Source organism: Oryzias latipes, chromosome 18 (genome assembly GCF_002234675.1).
Source record: "Oryzias latipes chromosome 18, ASM223467v1".
NCBI classification, from domain to species: Eukaryota; Metazoa; Chordata; class Actinopteri; order Beloniformes; family Adrianichthyidae; genus Oryzias; species Oryzias latipes.
Window position 1 is genome coordinate 1,923,320 of NC_019876.2, and position 25,198 is coordinate 1,948,517.

Consider the following 25,198-nt stretch of genomic DNA (forward strand, 5'->3'; position numbering starts at 1 on the left):
CTAATACAAATGTCATTTACTAGTACTAGGGCAACGAGTTATATCACTAGAGGAGACATCACGTGGTTACTCATGGGAGGAGAGCACCGCCATCTTGGTGAGGTCAAGTTACTACTGCAGTTCATCGTGTGAACACATTTTGCAAAATGCCAGTTCATTGTGCGGGTTTCAACTGCCAAAATCTGAGTCCACAAACGAGGAAGGCAGAACATTTCACAGGTAAGAACTATATTTTTTCCTTTTACTGCTGCAGGGGCTTCATTAATCATACACATGTTGACATGCATGATGCTGCAGGGCTGTTATCAACATGACGTATGACGTATGTATGATTTGCTGTCGACATAAATGTACATTTTATTTTGCTAAACTCGTATACAGCATACTAGGCTATTATAGTAATACAGATTTATACATTTCTGAATCAGTGACTGAACTTTTCTTGCAGGTTTCCAATTGATTCAGACTTACATCAAAAAAAAAATATCAGTCAGAGCTAAACTACTGAATTCCTATCTTTAGTGTTTCTGTCATAAACGATCAGCATGATGTAAAGACAAGGGAAAAAGTGGATCTTAGCAATAAAAAGAGCTAACCCAGATGGATCACTGTGGTACCAACTAGCAATACAGTCTGAATATGTTCAGAACATTTTGTGGAAACACATTTAGATAAGAGGCCAGACTGTTGGCTTGAAACCCGACACCATAACATCTGTGTTACACAAACTGATCACTCACATGAATCAGTATAAATCTATTGTTTTTCTTTGTTGTTGTTTTTTTAGGGTAAATCTGTTGTTAACTTATGGACTTATTGTTGACTTATTATTGATTTATTAGTGTTATTATTAGTATTGATTTATTCCTATTGGCTTATTTATTTATTGTTATTATTTTTTATTGACTTATTGTTGGGTTTTTCTAAATAATTTTAATTACATGTCAGAGGTCTAAAACTTCTAAATGTTTAGAAATTATTTTTAAAGATTCTTTGTAATAATTTTTTTGTGTGTGAAGTCCTGCAACAATGCATTTTCATTAAAGTTTGAGTTTTTAAGGCTGACTGTTTCTCTTATTTAACAAAAAGAAAGTATATATATACAAAAAAAACGCCCCTCTCACCCTCCGCGGGTGGTTTTCTCCTCCAAGCTGGGGTCCTCTACCAGAGGCCTGGGAGCTTGAGGGTCCTGCAGTATCTTAGCTGTTCCTAGCACTGCGCTTTTCTGGACTGAGAGGTCTGAGGTCTTTCCAGGTATCTGTTGTAGCCACTCCTCCAGCTTGGGGGTTACTGCCCCGAGTGCTCCAATTACCACAGGCACCACTGTCACCTTCACTTTCCAGGCTTTCTCCAGTTCTTCTCTGAGTCCCTGGTATTTCTCCAGTTTCTCATGTTCCTTCTTCCTGATGTTCCCATCGCTTGGCACTGCCACATCCACCACAACGGCTTTCCTCTGTTCTTTATCCACCACTACAATGTCTGGTTGGTTCTCCATTAGCATCCTATCAGTCTGGATCTGGAAGTCCCACAGGATCTTTGCCCTCTCATTCTCTACCACCTTCGGGGGTGTTTCCCATTTTGACCTTGGGGTTTCCAGTTCATAGTCTGCACACATGTTCCTGTATATTATTCCAGGAACTTGATTGTGGCGCTCCATGTATGCTTTCCCTGCCAGCATCTTACACCCTGCAGTTATGTGCTGGATTGTTTCAGGCGCCTCTTTGCACAGCCTACACCTTGAGTCTTGTCTGGTGTGGTAGATCTACACCTTGGGTCTGGTCTGGTGTGGTAGATCTACACCTTGGGTCTTGTCTGGTGTGGTAGATCTACATCTTGGGTCTTGTCTGGTGTGGTAGATCTACACCTTGGGCCTTGTCTGTTGTGGTAGATCTACATCTTGGGTCTTGTCTGGTGTGGTAGATCTACACCTTGGGTCTTGTCTGGTGGGGTAGATCTACATCTTGGGTCTTGTTTGGTGTGGTAGATCTACATCTTGGGTCTTGTCTGGTGGGGTAGATCTACACCTTGGGTCTTGTTTGGTGTGGTAGATCTACATCTTGGGTCTTGTCTGGTGTGGTAGATCTACACCTTGGGCCTTGTCTGTTGTGGTAGATCTACATCTTGGGTCTTGTCTGGTGTGGTAGATCTACACCTTGGGTCTTGTCTGGTGGGGTAGATCTACATCTTGGGTCTTGTTTGGTGTGGTAGATCTACATCTTGGGTCTTGTCTGGTGGGGTAGATCTACACCTTGGGTCTTGTTTGGTGTGGTAGATCTACATCTTGGGTCTTGTCTGGTGTGGTAGATCTACACATTGGGTCTTGTCTGGTGTGGTAGATCTACACCTTGGGTCTTTTTTGGTGTGGTAGATCTACACCTTGGGTCTTGTCTGGTGTGGTAGATCTACATCTTGGGTCTTGTCTGGTGTGGTAGATCTACACCTTGGGCCTTGTCTGTTGTGGTAGATCTACATCTTGGGTCTTGTCTGGTGTGGTAGATCTACACCTTGGGTCTTGTCTGGTGGGGTAGATCTACATCTTGGGTCTTGTTTGGTGTGGTAGATCTACATCTTGGGTCTTGTCTGGTGGGGTAGATCTACACCTTGGGTCTTGTTTGGTGTGGTAGATCTACATCTTGGGTCTTGTCTGGTGTGGTAGATCTACACCTTGGGTCTTGTCTGTTGTGGTAGATCTACACCTTGGGTCTTGTCTGGTGTGGTAGATCTACACCTTGGGTCTTGTCTGTTGTGGTAGATCTACACCTTGGGTCTTGTCTGGTGTGGTAGATCTACACCTTGGGTCTTGTCTGGTGGGGTAGATCTACATCTTGGGTCTTGTTTGGTGTGGTAGATCTACATCTTGGGTCTTGTCTGGTGGGGTAGATCTACACCTTGGGTCTTTTTTGGTGTGGTAGATCTACATCTTGGGTCTTGTCTGTTGTGGTAGATCTACACCTTGGGTCTTTTTTGGTGTGGTAGATCTACATCTTGGGTCTTGTCTGGTGTGGTAGATCTACATCTTGGGTCTTGTCTGGTGGGGTAGATCTACACCTTGGGTCTTTTTTGGTGTGGTAGATCTACACCTTGGGTCTTGTCTGGTGTGGTAGATCTACACCTTGGGTCTTGTCTGTTGTGGTAGATCTACACCTTGGGTCTTGTCTGGTGTGGTAGATCTACACCTTGGGTCTTGTCTGTTGTGGTAGATCTACACCTTGGGTCTTGTCTGGTGTGGTAGATCTACACCTTGGGTCTTGTCTGGTGTGGTAGATCTACACCTTGGGTCTTGTCTGGTGTGGTAGATCTACACCTTGGGTCTTGTCTGGTGTGGTAGATCTACACCTTGGGTCTTTTTTGGTGTGGTAGATCTACACCTTGGGTCTTGTCTGGTGTGGTAGATCTACACCTTGGGTCTTGTCTGGTGTGGTAGATCTACACCTTGGGTCTTGTCTGGTGTGGTAGATCTACACCTTGGGTCTTGTCTGGTGTGGTAGATCTACACCTTGGGTCTTGTCTGGTGTGGTAGATCTACACCTTGGGTCTTGTCTGGTGTGGTAGATCTACACTTTGGGTCTTGTCTGGTGTGGTAGATCTACACCTTGGGTCTTGTCTGGTGTGGTAGATCTACACCTTGGGTCTTGTCTGGTGTGGTAGATCTACACCTTGGGTCTTGTCTGGTGTGGTAGATCTACACCTTGGGTCTTGTCTGGTGTGGTAGATCTACACCTTGGGCCTTGTTTGGTGTGGTAGATCTACACCTTGGGTCTTGTCTGGTGTGGTAGATCTACACCTTGGGCCTTGTTTGGTGTGGTAGATCTACATCTTGGGTCTTGTCTGTTGTGGTAGATCTACACCTTGGGTCTTGTCTGGTGTGGTAGATCTACACCATGGGTCTTGTCTGGTGTGGTAGATCTACACCTTGGGTCTTGTCTGTTGTGGTAGATCTACACCTTGGGTCTTGTCTGGTGTGGTAGATCTACACCATGGGTCTTGTCTGGTGTGGTAGATCTGAGCCTCTATTGCTCTGGTGCTCAGGGCTTGTTCCTGAGCTGCCAGGATGAGTGCTTCGGTGCTGTCCTGTAGGCCAGCCCTTTCTAGCCATTGGTAGGACTTCTTTATATCAGCCACTTCAGTTATGGTCCGGTGGCACATCCCATGCAGGGGTTTGTCCTCCCATGAGGATCTGTCCTCCAGCACTGTATCCTCTGCTCTCCATTGCCTGAGACATTCACTGAGCACACTGTCAGTTGGGGCCTTGAGCTTGATGTACTCATGCATCTTGGATGTTTCATCCTGGATAGTGGCTTCTATGCTCACTAGTCCTCGGCCTCCTTCCTTGCGGCTAGCATACAGTCTCAGGGTGCTGGATTTGGGATGGAACCCTCCATGCATGGTGAGGAGCTTCGGTGTCTTAACATTCTCAGTCTGCATGATGCTGCACATAACAATAAATATATATATATATATATAAATGTGCATCTATTCTGTTATTTAAGTTTGAATTCTTTTCAAATATTTCATTGTAAGCCTAAGTAAAGTGTCAGCTCTACAGAGTTGTCTGTCATCAATAATAACACTTCATCAATGTTTATAGAGCTTGACATGAAAATGAAGTATTTGCAAATCCTCAAGTGAGTACCTCACATAAAAATGGTTCATTCATTCGTTCATTCATTTTCAAATCGTTTGTCCCTTTTGGGGTCACGGGTGGAGCCTATCCCGGCCACTTGTGGGTGAAGACAGGGGGACACCCTGGGCAGGTCGCCAGTCTGTCGCCGTGTAGAATATCCACAATCACACACCCATTCACTCTCACTCTCACACCTATGGACAATTTAGAGTTGTCAATTAACCTATGAAGCATGTTTTTGGACGGTGGGAGGAAGACAAAAAAATATTATTTTCAAAATAGGTTTATTACACCCAAAAGGCTTTGAGTGACTCTGCAACATTGTTAGTAATAAATGACAGTTCTTTAACCAGCTTTAGACTAAAGATTTCTTTTTGGCTGGCAGTTCCTAAGCAGCAGTGGATGAAGTCGTGATGAAGATGACCGTCACAGACTGACAGCCTTCATCACTGTTCAAGATGAGGATTCATTCTGAGGTTTATTGCATCTTGATGTGTTCAACAAGAGAAAGGAGCAAAAACACCACAAAGACGTTCCTTCCTCATTAAAAATGTAGGAATTAATCAGTTTTATTAACAGAACACAGAAACAAAACAAAAAAGAAATATGATGACATAGAGAGAATAACACGTTAATGCTATTATAGATACTTTGGATTTTCTAACTTACTAATTCATTTTAGCATCAACCTAAGCAAGTTTTTAAGTAAAGTTTTAACTCTTTTTATAAATATAACTCGGCATATACATTGAGAAATGCTCTTACATTTTGAAAATGAAACAGCATTTCTGGTATTGACTTTTATTTTTAATTATGCAATAGAAATGTTTCCATAATAAACATGTCATTTTCTAGGACATAGTTTCTGCAGAGCAGCTGGAGCCCGTTAGAAATTCAGCTCTGTTGCTGTGGAGTGAGCTAGCCTTCATTTCCCATCATGCCTTTGTTTCTCTCTCTCAGGGTAGTTTCTGTCACAACTACAAGTTTTTTTTTCAAAAATAAATAATTAAAAGTAGTTTATGAGTAGAATAAACTATTGAAAGCCCCAAGAGGGCAAGAACTTGAGTTTGATTGACTGCTGAGATGAAAGGAACTGCAACTCGGAGAGATGACACCATGCAGAGGGCATTGAAGGTGACCGGAGTAAACCACAGACTGGGAGCAGGGAAAGGCAAAAGGGGGAAGTGTCGACCTCAAAAGAGGAAGTAAGCAAGTGCTTGCAGTGACACACAGCAGAGTCTTTGGAGAAGATCTGAGTCAGGACTTTACAGCGTCATGGAGGAGAACATGGAGCTGAGCATCAGTGGATGAGGAGAGTGTGAGCTGGAGATCCTGAAGGATGAACGCAGGCAGACAGAAAGACAGACAAGCAGGGAGACAGACAGGCAGAGAGACGGACAGACAAGAAGACAAACAGGCAGAGAGACGGAATAGCAAGACGTTCCAGCAGCGAGTGAAGCAGAGTGTCAGTGATTTAGACAGAGGCAGCAGGTGGAGGGAATCAGCACTGCTGAGCAGCCGCTGGCAGAACTAATAAACAAAAGGAAGTAATTGGTGAGTTCTGGCTGCCAGTTCATTCTCAGGACAGGTGGGTAAAACATATAAGTTAAAAGTAATCAGTGAGCAAAAGTAACTAATAAAGAAAAGTATTTTAAAAGGAAAGTAACTATTAGTAAAAGTAATTTATAAGGGAAGAAAACTAACAAGTACAAGTAACTACTAAGTGCAAGTAACAAGTCAGTAACAGTACAAAAAAGTACAAACATTTACTAAGTAAAAGTAAGTAATATAAAACTTTGAGTAAATGATAAGTAACCACAAAAGTATCTAAAAAGTACAAGTATGTAATAAGTTAAAGTAACTACTATGTGAAATAAAAATAATTAGACAGACAGGCAAAAGTAAATAGTAAGAAAAATAATTATTAATTATAAGTATATAATAAGAAAAAGTAAAGTGTAAATACTGTAATAAAAATAAGTAAAAGTAAAAAATAAGTACAAGAAACTAGCAAACAATTGTAACTAATACATGCAGGTATTTAACTAATAGTAACTGTTAAAAACAAGTAAAATAAACTAATACATAAAGGTAACTAAAATTTCAAAACAAAATCAACGTTTTGTGTCTCTATTGAAAGAAAATACAGAAATGTTGAAACAGGAAGTTGGCTGCTGTGTTTGTGAATCTACTACTCTAAAGTGGAATGAATGGAAGTCAGATGGCCACCTGCTTGAGGGAGTGGCCACTCCTTCATTCACACGCTTCAGGGAGCGGATGAAGCTGCTTGGCTTCTCTGCAGTCTTTCATCTGATCCTCAACAGCTGAAGGAAGCTGGTGATGCCTCATCTTCTCCTCTTCCTCGTCTCCCTGCTCTTCTTCTCAGGTAAGGGCGACATTTATCTGACAGGAAATGACATCAGGACAACGTTTTAGTGTCAGTGTTTGCTGAAAACCTTCATGTTGAGCTGAAAGTAACTGAAGCGGCGTTACTGCACTGAATGTGGTGTTAATGTCAGATTTAGACACTTTCTGCTCTTTACGGTGACAGTCGGCTGTTGCAACACTGAGCAGAAGTGAACCAACACCCCCTCAGATGTCCTCAGACGTGTGGTGCTGATAAACTTTCTGAGTGAGGAACAAAAGCCTGTTTCAGCTGAAACTATGGGCTGATCAGGAGGAATTCTACTTAAGCGCAGAGCGCCCCCGACACGACTGTTTAGCTGTTTTCTGACTGCATGGAGACCCTAAAGCCAGAAGGAGCACCAAAAGATGCTCTTCCTCACAAAGAGTCCAGTTAGGAAGTCTGCAGATCCATAAACGGATCAATCCAGCAAATCTCAGTCTAAGGCAGGAAGGTTCTTTGGAATGGAGGAGTGTTTTGGTAGATATGCTTTCTGATCCGTGGATCTTCTTCATAGAGGAGTGATGAAGACTATGGTGGTGTCATTCAGGATGAGGATGGATTTTCTGATTACAGAGGACCTGTCCAGTTCACAAGGCGGAGGGGGGGGGGGTCTCAGGTGTCCGGGTGACCATTTATTCTGGTGTTTGACTGTGAGAAAGAGACTTCTGGACGTGAGGATGGATGCTGTCAGTGAAGAGCTCACAGGAGATCAAGTGTTCTCCTTGACGTTACAGTATTTTCTTTTAGATGGCGGTGCTGTTTTAACCCTCTCATAACTAAATTTATTTCCAGTGATGTTAAAAAATTCTCTTCAATTCTTGATTTCTATGGGAGAGAAAAGGCCGACATTCAAAAAGTGTTTTGTTTTTTATTTCTTCTTAAATTTTCCTTCCTTTTTTTGTTTCTGTTTGATGGTCTGGATTTAAAAGAAAGTTTGTGCAGCAGCAGGGATTTTTTTCAGATGACTCAACAAGAATGTTGAGCAACAAGTTCTGTCTGCAAATAAAAAGCTTTGGAGAATGAGATCATTGCTTTGCCTTTTCTCAGTTTGCATGAACTTCCCATCATGCATTGCACCTGCAGACATGCTCTTCAGTTTGAAGGAGTTCCTCTGCAGACTCTTATATTCCTGCTTTAATGAAAACACTTCCAAAAATCTGGAAAAACCACTTCAGAAAATCCTTAAAGCTGCAGGAAATGATCCACCTAACTGATTGTGTAGAGAAGCAGGGCTGCATAAACTCTCTCCATTGATGGACTCTGACCCCTGACCCGTGTTCCTGTAGGGGCCAGTGGGTAAAAACTACATACATAGGGTATCTTCAAATATTTCCCTTTTGTTTGTTTTCTAATTCTGAAAGAGTTTTATTTTGGAAAACTGTGGATTCTGTCCACCACATCCGTCGCTGACGTTTGACTGCATAGGAGAACTGGACTGAGTGACCCCTCCCCCTGGCGTTTCAAACAGGAAGTACCTGCAAAATCCCATTGACTTCTATAGAGAAACAAACAGCTGTTACTCAGTCGTTCTATTGGTCAGAAGAACCGTTCCGGATTTTATGCCTTTTTTTAACACCTTCTTAATTTTTAATGATATTTTTTCTGTACTTCATTATATTCAAGTTATAAACCGACCTGTCAGATTTTTTAAGCTCAATATAGTTTAATATTTTTTTGGTACTGATTTGTTTTTTGTTTTGGTTTTAATTATTAAATTACAATTAATTTTGCCAAAAGAGGAAGTGAAAGTAGCTGCTGAATTCATGAAGGCAGAGTGTGAAAATATTTAGGAAAAAATAGAAACATGGAGACCTGATGATAGAAACACAAAGAAGTGAATAAACAAACGCAAACGTGACAACAGGAAGTTGTAATTCAAGTGTTTAATCGAGTTTTAACAGTTTTCATGCATGACAACCCCCCCCCCCCACACACACACACACACACATACATACACAAAAAAGAAAAACAGAACACAGAACAGTATGGGTTACTAATAACAGTTTCCTATAAATGGTGTATTAGCGTGTCATCATTAAGGCGTCATTGATAGATAAAGACAAAGGCTGTCTCATTTTTTCAGTCACGATACATGTTTGCAACTCAATTTCCTATCTTCTCACAAGCACTATGTTCAGTCATTTTTTTTCTTTCCACATTTTTAGCGCTGGGTTTTGGGGTTCTTTCCATGATTTCAAAATAAGACAAATGCATGTCACCAGTCCAGTATTCAATACTCTGAAAGTAGTTTTGCTTAGTAGTAGCACCTCTTTTCTGTCCCCTAAGAGGCATAATCTTGGTGATTTGGGAAGTTCACATGCTATCCAGCCCTGTATACACTCCAAAAAGGACAGATAAGTGAGCACTCCCATTGCATGAATAAAGGTTCCTCTCTCCATGTGACACTTCCAACACGGATGACAACAGGAAGTTGAACCAACTCCAGTAATCAAGGCTCCATCTGTGTTGGGTACTAAAGGAACCAAAAAGGTCCAGTCGTCTCTGCAGAGGAGTAGCTAGAGTAGACAGAAACCTCTCCACAGCTTCAGGTGCAGCTCAGGTGTTTTTCAGTGTTTTAACGTAACTTCATGCAGACACCATGACTCTGCCGGGTTGTAGCTTTTTGTGTCAATGAGGTGGACATCCTCTTTATGAGGGGAAGTGTGTGTGATGGAAAGTTCAGTTGGTGACTCTTTGGTTTCTCTTTCGTTCACGTGATGGACTTTTTAAGAATGGCTGTTCTGAAGGAAAGATGCAACACAAGAGTCATTTTGTTCAGGAGTCTCAGTTCAAGCTGCAGAGACGACGTGACTTTAAAAACTGAGCAGCACGATACTCAAGTGAAGATCGAGTGAAACTAAAATGAAGGCGGATGATTCTGGATCTAGACAAACCGGTTTTACTGTGATTTGCTTTTTTATTATATGACGTCCTTGAAAACCAGTAAATATGTTTTCATATACAAGACACAAAACATAATTTACTGACAGGTTTAAACTCTGGAAGTGTACGAATGTTGATGAAGACGAGTTTTTATAAGAACGCTGCTCTCATATTTGAGTTCAGCAGGTTTTTTTAAACGACCTTTCATTACTGCTGAATCTGAATTATCTTTAGATTTCTGTTTTCTTTTGCATGCTTTTAAATAAATGCATATTTGTCTTCATATCAGACCCAACATGCCTGTAGCATACATTCTTTTTGTTGTTGTTCAATTATTTTTTAGGTAAAAGTTAAAATTACGGAGCTAAAACTTTCACTGTTTGGGACTTTTACTTTGAAAGAGTTCTGCAGTTTTGTTTTAAAATACAACAAACTTACCTTCCAGGTTTTTGACCCAAACATTAAGTTTTGCAACATTTCTTACTTGTTACTTTATTACTGATTAGCTAGAATAATACTTATTAATATGTGTTAATCTCCTTTAGTAAACTGAACTGTGTCATCGGCAAACATTCACTGATTGATTTCAAACTAATACTTTGGAATCCCCGCCCCCTTGTGTTGCAAATACAAACTAAAGTTTTTGTACTTTAGTCTTGTCTCTATTTGTCAACATTTGGACTCATATTTGACCTTATTATTCCAACAGATTCTTTCATATGTTTGTAATGTTTGTATTTAAATGAGTGTTTGTTGGTCTGTTTGTTCCCCAGATGGCTCTTCTGCTCAGCCACATCAGGTGGTTGCAGTTGTTGGTGACGCCGTCACGCTGCCCTGCAGTTTAGAGGACAGAACCAGGTTTGATGACAGTCCAACGGTGGAGTGGACGAGGCCCGACCTGGAACCCAAGGCTGCTCTGGTGTACCGGGACAACTCTGAGGTCTTTGAGATGAAACACCAGCGCTTTGAGTTCCGGACCAGCCTGTTCCACAGTGAGGTCAAAGACGGAAACGTGTCTTTGAGGATCTCCAACGTCCAGCTGTCTGACGCTGGGATGTTCTACTGCCTGAAGATCCCAAAGGAAGAAGGCAGACTCCGGATGGAGAACTCCACGGTGGAGCTGGTTGTTGGTGAGCACACTTTGGTGGACGGTTCTTCCTCTGAAGTTGATTTCCCAGAAGGACAGTCTCACGGGTGGATCTGTGGGGAAAGTTGATGAACTTGTTAGGTTTGCTTTCACATCTGAAACGAGCAGTTTCGGCCGCTGCTCAGATGGGGGCGCTGTACTCAGAGAAACAAGTTCTGACTGTCTATGGATAGCTCAATCCCTCTCGTGTTCCCAAATAGGAAGTACCATTCCCTCTTGATACGGGCGCCGCCATGTTGTCGCTCTGAGACATCGTATCAATGGCAACAACTGTCACCATTGCCATGGAAATGATGACTCAGAGCGACCCGGACCAGTCACTGCCGACTGGTTTCTACATTGGCCTCGTGCCGCGAGAGCTGGTGGTAAGGCATTTTCTATGGGGGACGTCAGACTTCCATTCGTCTGTTGTTTTTACAGTCTTGGGTTCTGACCGGGAGAAAAAAAAACAGGAAAGAAAATCAGCTACTCGGGCTCATCCTTGCAGTGTTCCATCAAAAGTACATTTAAGTGACCACTTCCAATGAAAAGTCTGTTTAAACGTGAAAAAATGCATGCTTTGGGTTTCTGTATTCAAAACTTGCCAAGTTTTTACGTCTGTTTTTGGGCTCCACTGACGAAACGAGGAGCCATTGAATGAGTGTCAAAAGTTAAACCGGCTGAACTGTGACCAACCAGAGTCAGATTCGGCAGTGGCGTATGGATGGCATCATTTCAAAAGACTAAAGTACTAAAGTACCAACTACTTATGTACAAACTTATAATGGATAACAAATCGATAATTGTGGTTTGTGCCCAGATGAGATTTTACAACACCAAATCTTTCAAATATCAGTATAGAGCTGTGAGAGAAAAAGCCTGGAGGAAGATTTACCAGATTTCCACTGGTTCAATATTTCACGTTCCAACTGCATGGCTCATTCAGTTTGAAGCTCACTGTATGCTAAAGGTGTGTTCAAAAATGCCCGTTCGGCATGTTTATGAGCGTGTATCACATCCCCGGTGTAAACGGGTGGATATGGGCTGTACAGAGACTAAATTTGGTCAAACCTGCACGCAGGTTGTCCTTATGAAAATCAGGGTTGTAGACAACTTAGTGAACCAGTAGAGTGAAAATACTCATGTAGGATTTTTTTCTACTGTGATGCAGTGGGGGACAGGTCGTAGTGACAACATGTAAGTGTAAGTAAGGGTGGAGTAGGTGAGACGCAGGCGTGTCGAAAGGATTTTTCTGTTTTACAACATCCCACATGGTTGAAGCCTCAGCACAAATTTAGCTGATTTTTGCCTTTCTTGACTGACCACAGCTGTTTCTACAGTTTCAGTGTCTGACCCAAAGATCTCGATGGTCGCGGTCCAAAGTGGAGCGGTGATGGTGGAGTGTGCGGCCAGTTGCTGGCTGCCGAAGCCAGAGATGAAGATCCTGGACGACCAGGGAAGAACCTTGACTGCTGAAAAGACGGAGACAGAAGAGCCAAACGGATGTATCACCGTACGACAAAAAGTCGTTCTGCAGAATTCAACCGGCAGGTTAGAAGACAGATGTTTTCTTTGGTTTAACATTAGGACTCCAGTTCCAGCGTAATCAGAAATAAGCATTTTCCTGCTCAAATTAATCAAATCAAGAGTATATAATCTGAGTTGGCGAAGATAATCTGCTGACGGTTGCTGCTTTGATTGCTTGGTGGAAATAATGTTTAGCAGATGAAGCTGAAGTTTATTTAAGAAAAAAGGTTGAGTAATTGCTGAAGCTGTTTGCTTAAAGGTCTGCAGAAGTCATTGTAGCTGTAAACTTTAAGCTGCATCAGAGTTTTCCATATTTGACGCTGCTAATCTGTTCTGTTCCAAAATACTACAAGATGTAGGGGAAAAAATCTAGAGCAAAAGAGGGTAATATTGTCCAAAATTGGCAAAAAAAAAGCTATTTAAACCCGAAAAAGAGACTAAAAGCTCCAGGGTTATTGATGAATTATCATTAAAAAAATGTAAAAAATGCCTAAAGCTTGGTACATTTAAACAGGTATAAGAAAAAGTATCAACAAGAGAGGTGATGTGTTAATGAGACTAACATGTGAATGAGTGTAAAATGTACAGAAAATGACAAAAATAATCCCCAAAAATCACGTTTTGAATACAGATATGTTCTAGTGTTAAATCCACGTCCAGTTCTGGGCCTTTCTAGTCTGTTTATAAAAGTGAAGAAGAAAGGGAAAAGAAGAAAACCCGGCTTTACTTTTTCTTTGTTTCTTTTTTGGCAACTTGACGACAAAAATCAAAAGGTTTTTGTTGTTTAAGCTGAATTCTGAACTTTACAAAATGAAGAACAGCAACTGCAGAAAATGTCTGACATCAAATGATAAAACCTGCTGAACTGGATACAAAGGTCCTACACTGTTGACCTGGCTAAAAACATACAGTCTGACCGTGTTTGGCTGAATAAAACTACTTGATTGACTAAACAACTTAATAAAAACCTTCTTAATGGGAGTTTTTTTGTTCAAGCGTTACCTAAATCAGTTTAATTTAAAATGAGAAATAATCGTTTAAAAGACATTTATTTAAGAAAAATGAATCCATCTGTTTTAAGACTTCATTTATATGACGTCTGCATGAACAAACTGATCTAATGGAGTTTTTGCAGATTCACCTGCAGAGCTGAGCTGCTGCAGTTCAACCACAGCAGGTCTGCACAGATCCACATAACCGGTGAGACCAGATTAAATCGTCAGTTAAATTAAAAGTGTTTTTTTTCCGTTAACCTTGTCTTGTTTGTGTCTGACACCATTCTTTTGCTCTCTGAACAGATAGAAAACAGTCATTTATGCTACGAAATAGAACATCAATGTCAAAACGTTATGTTTGTTCAGACTGAGAATGACCACATCAAACCAAACCACAGTAGGAGACATCTGGATGTCCTCTTGTCATTTCAGTTGGTTTCCTCTGGTCGGGTCCCCACATCGCATCCATCTGCGCTGTAGAAGCCCTGGTCTTCGTGGCCCTGTTCGCATTGTGGCACCTGTTTGGGATGAAATGTCCCAGACCCGGTGGGAACCCGCCGACCTACCCACCAAACAGTAGTAAAACCAATTCCAGGTTTACTGAAACTAAAGGATGAATGGTGTGGAGGGCAGCTATTTGTAATGAGGTCAAAGCTCCACTAGGCGGTAGGAGGAGGCAGAGATGCTGTAAGAACGGTTGGTCTTCATTTGATCTGCGTTGATGGATGGACACCCTGGTCAAAGCGTGCACTAATGTTGTTGTAAGCTAGGTTCACACCAAAGAGCCGCACATCCAGTTTCAATGGGAAGTCAGTGTACAGATGTGGCGTGTTTTGAACATCAGGCGTGGCCGGATTCTCTGGCAGCGGTGCGACTTTGGCAGTATGGAATTGCAATGTTTCCAGAGTTGGCGTAGTAGTTGCGTCAACCAATCAGGGACTCAGCTTTTATAGTGAAGTGTTGATGAAGTGAAGAGTGGGTGGAGTCCAAAACCATTATGGAGGAGAATCTGATGGTTCTCCTCCTGAACTTTATGGTTGTGTCGACACAGTACTACAAACTTTATTTTTACCTTATCGGACTAAAACGGGACAGCAAGTCCTCGAATTGTGTCCAGAGAGGCAGAAGTACGACTGAAAGCGTCCGTCTTTCAGCTCCTGCAGTAGATGAAGCTCAGCGTACCAAGAGAGTCTCTGAATGATGTCATGATCCCAGACATGGAGACAAGATTACCGATGTTTTTGTAAAACTCTTTAAAACAAAAAAAAACCTGATCTCTAAACGTCGTTCATTTCTTCTGTGACGTAGTGATGACCTGAAGCGGTGGCTCCTCCCACACAAACACACTTTTGGATGTAGGCCCAGTTTAGTTCAGTCTGTTTAGTTAGTTCAGTATTTTCTTATTGAATTCTATGTATTCATGATCCTTTTGATTTTATGTTTACCTTACAATAATTGATGCAAAGCCCATCGAGACGACTGTTGTTGTGATTTTGGGCTATACAAATAAAATTGAGTTGAAATGAATTGAAATGAATTGAATTGAATTGCAAGTGTCGAGCAGCCAATTTGAATTGTCTGAATTGTCCGTAAATCACGTTTGACGTGAACGCCGCATCAGGCTGCTTTTTCATCTATTCAGTGGATGCCATTGTTTCTAAACAGGACGTCATTGAACTCCTGCGTTTCTGAGAACAAGAAGACAAACCTGCCTCACTGTTGTTGGAGCATGCCCACTAAAGCCTCTTTAATTAGTCAATCACGTCATTTGACGAGCACCTTGAATCCACATGCATAGAGCCATTCACAAATATGGGTGGAAACAATAAAAAGTCATCAAACACAATAGATTAAAAGCAACAACGATCAGAAAAAGAAGACAAGATGGAAGGAAATGTTGTGGCTCAGAGTTTAAGAAGCCACTGCCTAGATTCAAAGACAAACAGGCGCTTTGGTTCCCTTCAGTCTTTGATCATCTGGAAAACGATGGTCACCCTCAAAACTTACTTCATTTTACCTGCTTTCTCTTTGTTGCTGACACAATCTGTGGCCAGAAAAGTGTTTGAGGAATCCTGAACTGCTGGAACACTAACCTTTCCTGTTTGTGTTCACAGCCTCTCAGAATGTAGACTGCAGGAAGTCTTCAAGCGTTAGGTCATCCAGTGTTTCCTCGAACACCTGCCTTTCACCTGAAAACCAAAATCAGGAGAGCGGCGAGGGGAACAGAAATCGGGAGCACTCAAAAGGAGAGAAGTAACCCACAGAGGGAGCTTTGGACTTTGGACAGCTTTGGATCCAGGAGTGTTACCGCATAATGAAAGACCAGAGTCTCCTGAGATTATCAGAAGATTCTCCAACAACTGAGACCATCAGCTCATCAGCCTCAGTCCTTTTCCTGTTTGTTCCAAAGGAGAGCTTGAAGCGAGGCCTGATCAGGAACAGGACCTAAAGGACGGCGTCATCCTTCTGTAAACGAATCTGGACATCAGAGCTCACAGTCAACTCTGCTGATCGTCATGAGGGGATTTATGAGTGTGTGAATGGGAGATGGGGACTGTGACTTTAAATACTTTACGTCCTTTCAGGGGGTCTTACATGAGTCTGAAACTCAGGGATCATATTTTTATTCCATTCATTTGTAAAGTTTGGTTTCATAAAGTCTTCCTTTGCTCTGATTGGTCAGTCGCTCCTCGTTAAGAGTCCAGGATCTGAGATCAAAGCACAGCAACAAATGTATTGTTTGAATGAGGGCATTTGCTTGTGTTACTAAATATGAATGACTTTAACTTTAAGCTCCGCCTCCATTTATACAAAAAATGTCAAACGGAGACAAAAGAACTTTTTTAAAATTGTTTAGAAAAATGAAGCTGATTTTTTTTTATCTACTGTGTTTTTTTAAAATGAAGGGTTCTGTAACTTTATTACCTCTTTTTGCACACTGCCTTTATTTGTATGAAGGATTTGAATGTGGAACGATAATGTCATATTTATGTATTTAACTGGGAGAATTTCTGTGTACTAACGGGGACTGTTGTGTAGTTTTCACCTTTAAATATTTAAGTGCATTTTATGTATTTATTCAGTTTAATGTATTTTAATTTTTTTTTTGTCAAACCTTTTTGTTTGTGTCGTTCTTCTTCTGTGCATTTCATAAACTGAACAGGCATCCTAGAAGCTACTTGGTGATCCTGCTTTGTTTTCAGATGTTTTTTTTAGCTAACAAGCTTCAATCCGGAAGTCAAGGAGCTGTAATAAGATAATTTATTAATCCTTGTTGGACTGTCCATTATTGTGGATGTGAATTAAAGTATCTATAATCTTTCTTAAACTGTAACATCACAGACATTTAAAGCTGTTTGTTGTATTTAATTCATTTCTTCTAACGTCTCCTTGAAGCTTCAAATGTCTGGATAAAATGTCGGATAAGTTCTGGTTTGGCTTCCTGCTGCAGAATACTCAGATAAAATCCATGTTGAAGCTCAGAAGATGATCTTCATTTCTGGAAGTTTTAGCAGGGCTGCTAGGCTGTTAGCTGCTGCTCAGGTTTATGATCTGTAGAAAAGAGGAACTTTTATTCTGTTTCTCAAAGTGGATTCAATCTCTCTGAGCCTCTGGAAGAATCTATTTATTAATACAAATCTTGATTTGGGTTAGAGATTTTCTTGTGACATTTGTGAAAGTGGATCCAGAAGCACAAACATGCCGGTTGGTTACATTTTTGTTAATGGAAACTTTTCAGACAAACATTCAGAGTAAAGATGATTCATCAGCTGCAAATCCATCAGTGGAAAAATACAGACTATATTAAAAACAGTTTGTGGCTCCTACATCCTGCTTCTCTACATTTTTTCAAGGTAAATAATATAAAGGTTTTTCCTGTGATGTCATCAAGCTGTCAACAGCATGTTTTAGAAATACTCTGACAGAAAATCTATAAATCACTTTTTGTTCATTTTATCGCTCAATGAAGTTTAATTTAGAATTGAATGAAAAACTTGAACTTAAGCCAAATAACTATAGAGAAAAAATACTCAGTGGGTTTGTGGGCCTAAATGTTGATTTTGTCTGCATAATTCTTGATTTGTAACTCAAACCAAACACTTTGTGCGTACCTGTGTGTTCTTGCAATTGTTTATTCACATGCACAGTTAAATATCAAAAAGTTACAAATGCTAAATACAATTTAGGTACAATTTGAAATGACCGCAGCTTAAAACGATGAAGTCTAAACGGTTGCTACGAATCTTTAAATGGTTCGCACCATAACCTGAAAAACACACAAAACACACACTTTTCCACACAGACCAGAGTTCCAAGGGCAGGAGAGGGTCCCAGATTCCTTTCAGATTAGTGAGTAGATGATGCGTTTAGATGCTGCTAGAATGCTTGGTCATCAGAGTTCTCCTATCAGCTACTTTAAAGTTTGCATAATATCTGTTAAAACTTGACGTTTTTTTCCCTTTCAGAACCAGATTTGCCCTGATAATCGAGATATTAAAGAGTCTAGATGTGTATTTTTGAATGAATTTTTTAAAGTTTTCAACCAATTCAGAACTTGCTGGGTTATGTTGTTCTGTTTCAAACTAAAAACAAAAGCAACAGTTTACCACAGTCGGGAGGAAAATCAGCCAATCAGATCCCTGAACTGGGTTCCTCCAAACATCCAAACCTCTGCTCTGAAACAGTAAATGGGTGGGAAGAGGTGGGAACACGGGCAGAACGTGATGTGCAGATGACAGTTTTTGCTCTATGACCCGTAGAAACACCAAGAACCGTCTCATGATAACAGAACCTAAAACAGAACAGAACTTTCTTCATCTCACAGAGGAAAAAAAGGGTCCCGGATCTTCTCAGGGGACAAAAGAAAACTTTGTTCATGAGGTTCAGATCCAGGTTTCAAGTTTCTGTTACCTTTTCCTTCTCTGAAACGTGTCATGTGACTGTGGCATCAGAGCGTTTCGTAACACCTTGAAGGTGCGCCCATGAGCAACAGAGGGGGGGGGGGGGTCTCTTTAACACAAACTGTCTCTAACCAAACAGAAAATGTAATCTTTTTTTAAACCCTATCAGAAAATCCACAAAGACAAATTCCAGTATCATTAATTTAATGAGATAATGGTATCAATTATGATCAGTGTGGGTGAGTTGTTTAGTTTTTGCTACAACAAAGTTAGTCTGAGAAGCAAAGATGTAGTCATGAGTGATCAGGAGAAAAAGGCCTCATTTACCCAACGTCTCAAATTTGATCAACACGTTTCTAATGTGGTGTAACTTTATTGTAAAAATTATTTTTCAGCCAATTTGGACTTATTTCAGTTCAGGGGAAATTCCTTTCAAATAAAAACAGATGAGTTCATCTCACTATATAGTTTAGAAAATTAGCAAAACGTTTCCCGTTGTAAGTGCTGATGACATAGGGGATTCTGACATTCCAATATTATAGGTATAGAAAGGCTTGTACTCAAAAAGTGTTTTTTAATGCACAGAAAAATAAATGGCCTTTTGCTGCTGATCTTTTCACACATCAAAAAAAAAAAAACTAAACATAAATCCTAAAAATCTAGAGTTTAAAATAAAAAAGATGCAGCACAGCCAAACCTCTGCATACTTAATGATTAAAAAAATACTTGAACAAAATGGAAAAATCAAATGTCCTGCAGGAAGTCTCAAAGCGCCATAAATTATTCAAGTTTTGCTGCATTTATTTGATCTGTAAAGTTTAGGTTCCAACATTTCCACATAGGATTTAACAGTAATTAATATCAACAGGGAGGAGCTAGATTATCTGTAATTAAGGAGTTAATCCTTTTCTGACAGAATGCTGGGAAAGCTGGAATCTCCGTTGCGATCCTGAACACACCTCTAGCCACGCCCACTTCAGTGACACTTCTAATGGAGATGAAGGTTCACAGGTCTTTGGTTCTGTCATGTCTGTGCTGGTTCCTCTGCTCCTGTTCCTCTGGTCCACAGGTAAGAAAGTCTTAAAGGTGCGTCAGGTCCAGGTGTTGACCAGGTGACAGGTGAGCTGCCTGCCAGGCCGGATGGGAGGTTTTTCTAGCATGGGATCATCGTCCCGCTCAGATTAAATTAAAGTTAACTAAATGTGTTCGGCACGGGAGCGGGTCCGTCTCCGTCTCACCTGGGACTTTCACACCTGGTTTGTAGTCCACTGACATGATCCTCCTCAGATTTCAAACTCAGAGCGGTCTGGGCGTGTGAGCGTCGCGCTCGTGCGTTTTATGTAGGAAGCTTCTTTTCCGGGTCGGGGGTCCAATCTAAGTGTATCTGGGTGGGTTTGTGTAGATAGTGTGTGTGGATATCTGAGTGTGTGTAGTTCTTTGTGTTTGTGCATAAAATGCAGATTGTATCAGATATTTATGACACTGATAACCTTAAATAACTTTTGTTGTGTGGTTTAATGTTTGTTGATATCATGTTGGATGTTTTTGTTTATTTGAACTCCTCCTACCAACCTGCTCGACTCTTTTGGAACTAAGAAAGAAAAACAAAAGATACTAACAGAATAAATCCTGAAAACCATTCAGTTTCAAACGTAAAATGGGGGTTTATACAAATAAACTCCTGCTCGGAACATAAAGGGAATGAAAGCACCTGAACAGGTTAAGTAGGAAAAAGTTGTTTTTCAAGTATAGAAATGTTTTTTAAACTTTTCTTTGTCCTTTATTATGTTGGTGTTTGTCAAAATACTGTACTAAATGTCAACTGGGTCTTTGATCCCAAAAGCTGCACAAATACACAATCAGAATAAAAATTAAGAACATATTTTCATATTTTTATGCGTTTCTGAACATTTTTACATGAAGACTTTTTAATGTTCACACTGTCTAGATTTGTTTGTTGTTTAAAGTCTACAAACTGAAATGGTTCTGTTTGAGCCTAAATGCCTGAATGTAAGAGGAAGTTTTAAAAAATTCTATTTTCCATCTTTTCTATTTGTGGTGAGATCCAAAGTATTCAACAACAGCTCTGCAATCGGTTTTAGCAAACTGTCAGAATTTTATTTTAAAGAATGAATTGCTTAGATGGGGGCGTGGCCTTTTGACTGACAGATTCTACAGAGTCAAATCAGGTTTACCGTCTATTAGATCAGTGTTTTTCAACCAGTGTGCCGCGGCACACTAGTGTGCCGTGGGAGATGGTCAAGTGTGCCGTGAGAAATTGCCCTCATTAATTGATCTAAAAGCAATTACCATCTCCAGGAAATCAGCTCTTTGTTCATCCAAACAGGCCCTGATAAAACACTGAGAAGTTAAGAATATGAAATATCATAAAATTATTTTTTCTTTGTGTTATATGATTCTATTAAAGACCTTTTGATAACAATAACGGGGTACCGCGATTTAGCTGCAGCTATAACTGTGTAAGGAAAAGTCCCGCCCCTTTAACTGTCTCCACCAATCATTCTTGAAGGCTTAATCACATGTCTTCAGTCTGACCAATCAGAAGTCTTCACTTCCTTGTTTCGATTTAGCGCAAAAAAGTCTCTCTGTTCTAACAAACATACCAGCTAAAGCTCGTCTTTAGCGGTGTAGCTTTCCACAGAATCTGGTATCAGACTGGAACAAGTGAACAAAACCATGAAGCTCAAAGACGCTGGTCTTTCTGCGGTCGGCGGATTATCGGCACTACATCTCCCATGATGCAACAAAGTGTCTGTCTTAGCGCACAATGAGTCTCTCCTCTTAACGTCTTAAAACAACGAACACACATCAAACAGTTTTTGAATCTTTTGACTTAATTTTTAATACATCTTTTAGAAAAAACAGCTGCAGCTTCCAGCTTTTTCTGCAACATTTATCACAAAAATGCATGTGAGATTGCAGAGCGGCTGTAGATCAAAACAGACTGAGCTTTTTTTTTTTTTTTATTTATCTTTTTTTTTTGGATGCTGGTGTGCCGCGGGATTTTTGTCAAGGTTAAAGTGTGCCGTGGCTCAAAAAAGGTTGAAAAACACTGTATTAGAGCAAATCAAATCTAAAACCAGAGAATTATCAGAATAAACCAATATTTAAGCTTAAGGAGAAACCTAATATCGACTAATATATGTATAGTACATACTGTATTTATTATGTTTAATTAAAAATCTTAGATTTGCTCAAAGTGGTTTTCTGAAAGAGGATCCTAAGGTCCATCCATACCAAGTTTGGTGCGTGTACCTTAAAATGCAGAATTCTAAGGTAGTTTGGGTCTTCAAGGAAGGCAGTAAAGTGCTTTATAAGTACACACCACTTGTTGACACCAATGTCTTTTGTCTAAATGAGGCTAAAACTCCTGTTTGTTCTCCAGATGGCTCTTCTGCTCAGCCACATCAGGTGGTTGCAGTTGTTGGTGACGCCGTCACGCTGCCCTGCAGCTTAGAGGACAGAACCAGGTTTGATGACAGTCCAACGGTGGAGTGGACGAGGGCCGACCTGGATCTCAAGGCTGCTCTGGTGTACCGGGACAACTCTGAGGTCTTTGAGATGAAACACCAGCGCTTTGAGTTCCGGACCAGCCTGTTCCACAGTGTGGTCAAAGACGGAAACGTGTCTTTGAGGATCTCCAACGTCCAGCTGTCTGACGCTGGGATGTTCTACTGCCTGAAGATCCCAAAGGAAGAAGGCAGACTCCGGATGGAGAACTCCACGGTGGAGCTGGTTGTTGGTGAGAACACTTTGGTATTGGGATTTGGTATTTTATAGAAAATACGAAGGGTGGGGGAGGCAAATTTACTGGTAGCACATGTGCGACTGGATGTAAAATTCAGTCGCACACTCTCAAATTTTGGTCGCAAAATGCGACCATTTGGTCGCAGTCTGGAGCCCTGCAAGGTGCTTTCCATAAAATACAAACAAGAACACAATAAAACCAATCCCTACACATGCAATAGAATAATTATAATAAAATACACATAAACAAGCACAAAAAAAGAGAAATGACAGAGCTAAAGAAAAAAAGAACCCAGAAGGCGCCGTCCCCCCTGTCCTCCTGTTGGCCGGAGTGTCATCATCTAAGCAGCACAAGAACAACTCATCCCCAGAACCTCCCCCCCCAAGAGGTGCTGGGGATGAGTTGGTGGATGGCTTGATGGCTTGGTGGACTTTGTTGAAGTTATTCTAGATTATTTAACAGATTTCCATGGTCCAGCCCTTTTTATACATGAGAACATCCATCCATCCATCCATCCATCCATCCATCCACCCATCCATCAATGCCTTCCTGGGGTCTGACTTGTCTGTCAATGACCGTCTTGGCCAACACATGGGACAAACTGTTTCTAAATCGGGGAAACAGACAAAAGGGGAAAAAGCTCATTGCGAGAGGAGATTGTCACTCAAACGCAATTTTTTTATTTTCAAATCCAAAAAATACAAACAGACGACATATCAAGTGCTTGTTGTCACATCTCGCGTGCCCTATTGCTGACCCCTGTTCTATATATATAGGTATATAATATTTCACGTTCCAACTGCATGGCTCATGCACTAGTATCGGTTAGCGACAGTCCAGTGTCAACACCGTATGCTAAAAGTGTGTTCAAAAATGCCCGTTCGGCATGTTTATGAGCGTGTATCACATCCCCGGTGTAAACGGGTGAATATGGGCTGTTCAGAGTCTAAATTTGGTCAAACCTGCACGTAGGTTGTCCTTATGAAATATCAAGGTTTTAGACCACTTAGTGAACCAGTAGAGTCAAAATACTCATGTAGGATTTTTTTCTACTGTGATGCAGTGGGGGACAGGTCGTAGTGACAACATGTAAGTGTAAGTAAGGGTGGAGTAGGTGAGACGCAGGCGTGTCTTACAGATTTTTCTGTTTTACAACATCCCACATGGTTGAAGCCTAGCACAAATTTAGCTGATTTTTGCCTTTCTTGACTGACCACAGCTGTTTCTACAGTTTCAGTGTCTGACCCAAAGATCTCGATGGTCGCGGTCCAAAGTGGAGCGGTGATGGTGGAGTGTGCGGCCAGTTGCTGGCTGCCGAAGCCGGAGATGAAGATCCTGGACGACCAGGGAAGAACCTTGACTGCTGAAAAGACGGAGACAGAAGAGCCAAACGGATGTATCACCGTACGACAAAAAGTCGTTCTGCAGAATTCAACCGGCAGGTTAGAAGACAGATGTTTTCTTTGGTTTAACATTAGGACTCCAGTTCCAGCGTAATCAGAAATAAGCATTTTCCTGCTCAAATTAATCAAATCAAGAGTATATAATCTGAGTTGGCGAAGATAATCTGCTGACGGTTGCTGCTTTGATTGCTTGGTGGAAATAATGTTTAGCAGATGAAGCTGAAGTTTATTTAAGAAAAAAGGTTGAGTAAATTGCTGAAGCTGTTTGCTTAAAGGTCTGCAGAAGTCATTGTAGCTGTAAACTTTAAGCTGCATCAGAGTTTTCCGTATTTGACGCTGCTAATCTGTTCTGTTCCAAAATACTACAAGATGTAGGGGAAAAAATCTAGAGCAAAAGAGGGTAATATTGTCCAAAATTGGCAAAAAAAAAGCTATTTAAACCCGAAAAAGAGACTAAAAGCTCCAGGGTTATTGATGAATTATCATTAAAAAAATGTAAAAAATGCCTAAAGCTTGGTACATTTAAACAGGTATAAGAAAAAGTATCAACAAGAGAGGTGATGTGTTAATGAGACTAACATGTGAATGAGTGTAAAATGTACAGAAAATGACAAAAATAATCCCCAAAAATCACGTTTTGAATACAGATATGTTCTAGTGTTAAATCCACGTCCAGTTCTGGGCCTTTCTAGTCTGTTTATAAAAGTGAAGAAGAAAGGGAAAAGAAGAAAAACCGGCTTTACTTTTTCTTTGTTTCTTTTGTGGCAACTTGACGACAAAAATCAAAAGGTTTTTGTTGTTTAAGCTGAATTCTGAACTTTACAAAATGAAGAACAGCAACTGCAGAAAATGTCTGACATCAAATGATAAAACCTGCTGAACTGGATACAAAGGTCCTACACTGTTGACCTGGCTAAAAACATACAGTCTGACCGTGTTTGGCTAAATAAAACTACTTGATTGACTAAACAATTTAATAAAAACCTTCTTAATGGGAGTTTTTTTGTTCAAGCGTAATAATCTAAGTGTATCTGGGTGGGTTTGTGTAGATAGTGTGTGTGGATATCTGAGTGTGTGTAGTTCTTTGTGTTTGTGCATAAAATGCAGATTGTATCAGATATTTATGACACTGATAACCTTAAATAACTTTTGTTGTGTGGTTTAATGTTTGTTGATATCATGTTGGATGTTTTTGTTTATTTGAACTCCTCCTACAAACCTGCTCGACTCTTTTGGAACTAAGAAAGAAAAACAAAAGATACTAACAGAATAAATCCTGAAAACCATTCAGTTTCAAACGTAAAATGGGGGTTTATACAAATAAACTCCTGCTCGGACCATAAAGGGAATGAAAGCACCTGAACAGGTTAAGTAGGAAAAAGTTGTTTTTCAAGTATAGAAATGTTTTTTAAACTTTTCTTTGTCCTTTATTATGTTGGTGTTTGTCAAAATACTGTACTAAATGTCAACTGGGTCTTTGATCCCAAAAGCTGCACAAATACACAATCAGAATAAAAATTAAGAACATATTTTCATATTTGTATGCGTTTCTGAACATTTTTA

At 40.5% G+C, this 25,198-nt stretch overlaps 2 protein-coding genes across 4 annotated transcripts; both read left to right on the plus strand.

Moving 5' to 3' along the window:
- The first annotated feature begins 27 nt into the window (after window positions 1-27).
- LOC111949226 (butyrophilin subfamily 1 member A1-like) lies at window positions 28-17,389 on the plus strand. 3 transcript variants are annotated; one of them, XM_023965845.1, is made up of 6 exons: window positions 28-219; window positions 10,688-11,044; window positions 12,381-12,591; window positions 13,703-13,767; window positions 13,995-14,141; window positions 15,677-17,389. In XM_023965845.1, exons 1-6 carry the CDS (start codon window positions 147-149, stop codon window positions 15,817-15,819), a joined length of 996 nt encoding a protein of 331 aa, XP_023821613.1. In that variant the 5' UTR covers window positions 28-146; the 3' UTR covers window positions 15,820-17,389. The 3 variants fall into 3 exon arrangements, with proteins under 3 accessions (XP_023821613.1, XP_023821615.1, XP_023821614.1); XM_023965847.1 differs by having other exon boundaries at window positions 13,995-14,108; XM_023965846.1 differs by lacking the exon at window positions 28-219 and adding an exon at window positions 6,739-7,010.
- A 1,784-nt stretch (window positions 17,390-19,173) lies between these two features.
- On the plus strand, window positions 19,174-25,134 carry LOC111949228 (butyrophilin subfamily 1 member A1-like). Its single transcript, XM_023965848.1, has 3 exons — window positions 19,174-19,532; window positions 21,870-22,226; window positions 23,464-25,134. Exons 1-3 carry the CDS (start codon window positions 19,490-19,492, stop codon window positions 23,727-23,729), a joined length of 666 nt encoding a protein of 221 aa, XP_023821616.1. The 5' UTR covers window positions 19,174-19,489; the 3' UTR covers window positions 23,730-25,134.
- Window positions 25,135-25,198: the final 64 nt, after the last annotated feature.

Coding starts and splice junctions, on each gene's coding strand:
- LOC111949226 (XM_023965845.1), top strand. CDS start 147: ATGCCAGTTCATTGTGCGGGTTTCAACTGCCAAAATCTGAGTCCACAA. Junction 220..10,687: donor GAAGGCAGAACATTTCACAG/GTAAGAACTATA, acceptor TTTGTTCCCCAG/ATGGCTCTTCTGCTCAGCCA. Junction 11,045..12,380: donor CACGGTGGAGCTGGTTGTTG/GTGAGCACACTT, acceptor CTGTTTCTACAG/TTTCAGTGTCTGACCCAAAG.
- LOC111949228 (XM_023965848.1), top strand. CDS start 19,490: ATGTCTGTGCTGGTTCCTCTGCTCCTGTTCCTCTGGTCCACAG. Junction 19,533..21,869: donor CCTGTTCCTCTGGTCCACAG/GTAAGAAAGTCT, acceptor TTTGTTCTCCAG/ATGGCTCTTCTGCTCAGCCA. Junction 22,227..23,463: donor CACGGTGGAGCTGGTTGTTG/GTGAGAACACTT, acceptor CTGTTTCTACAG/TTTCAGTGTCTGACCCAAAG.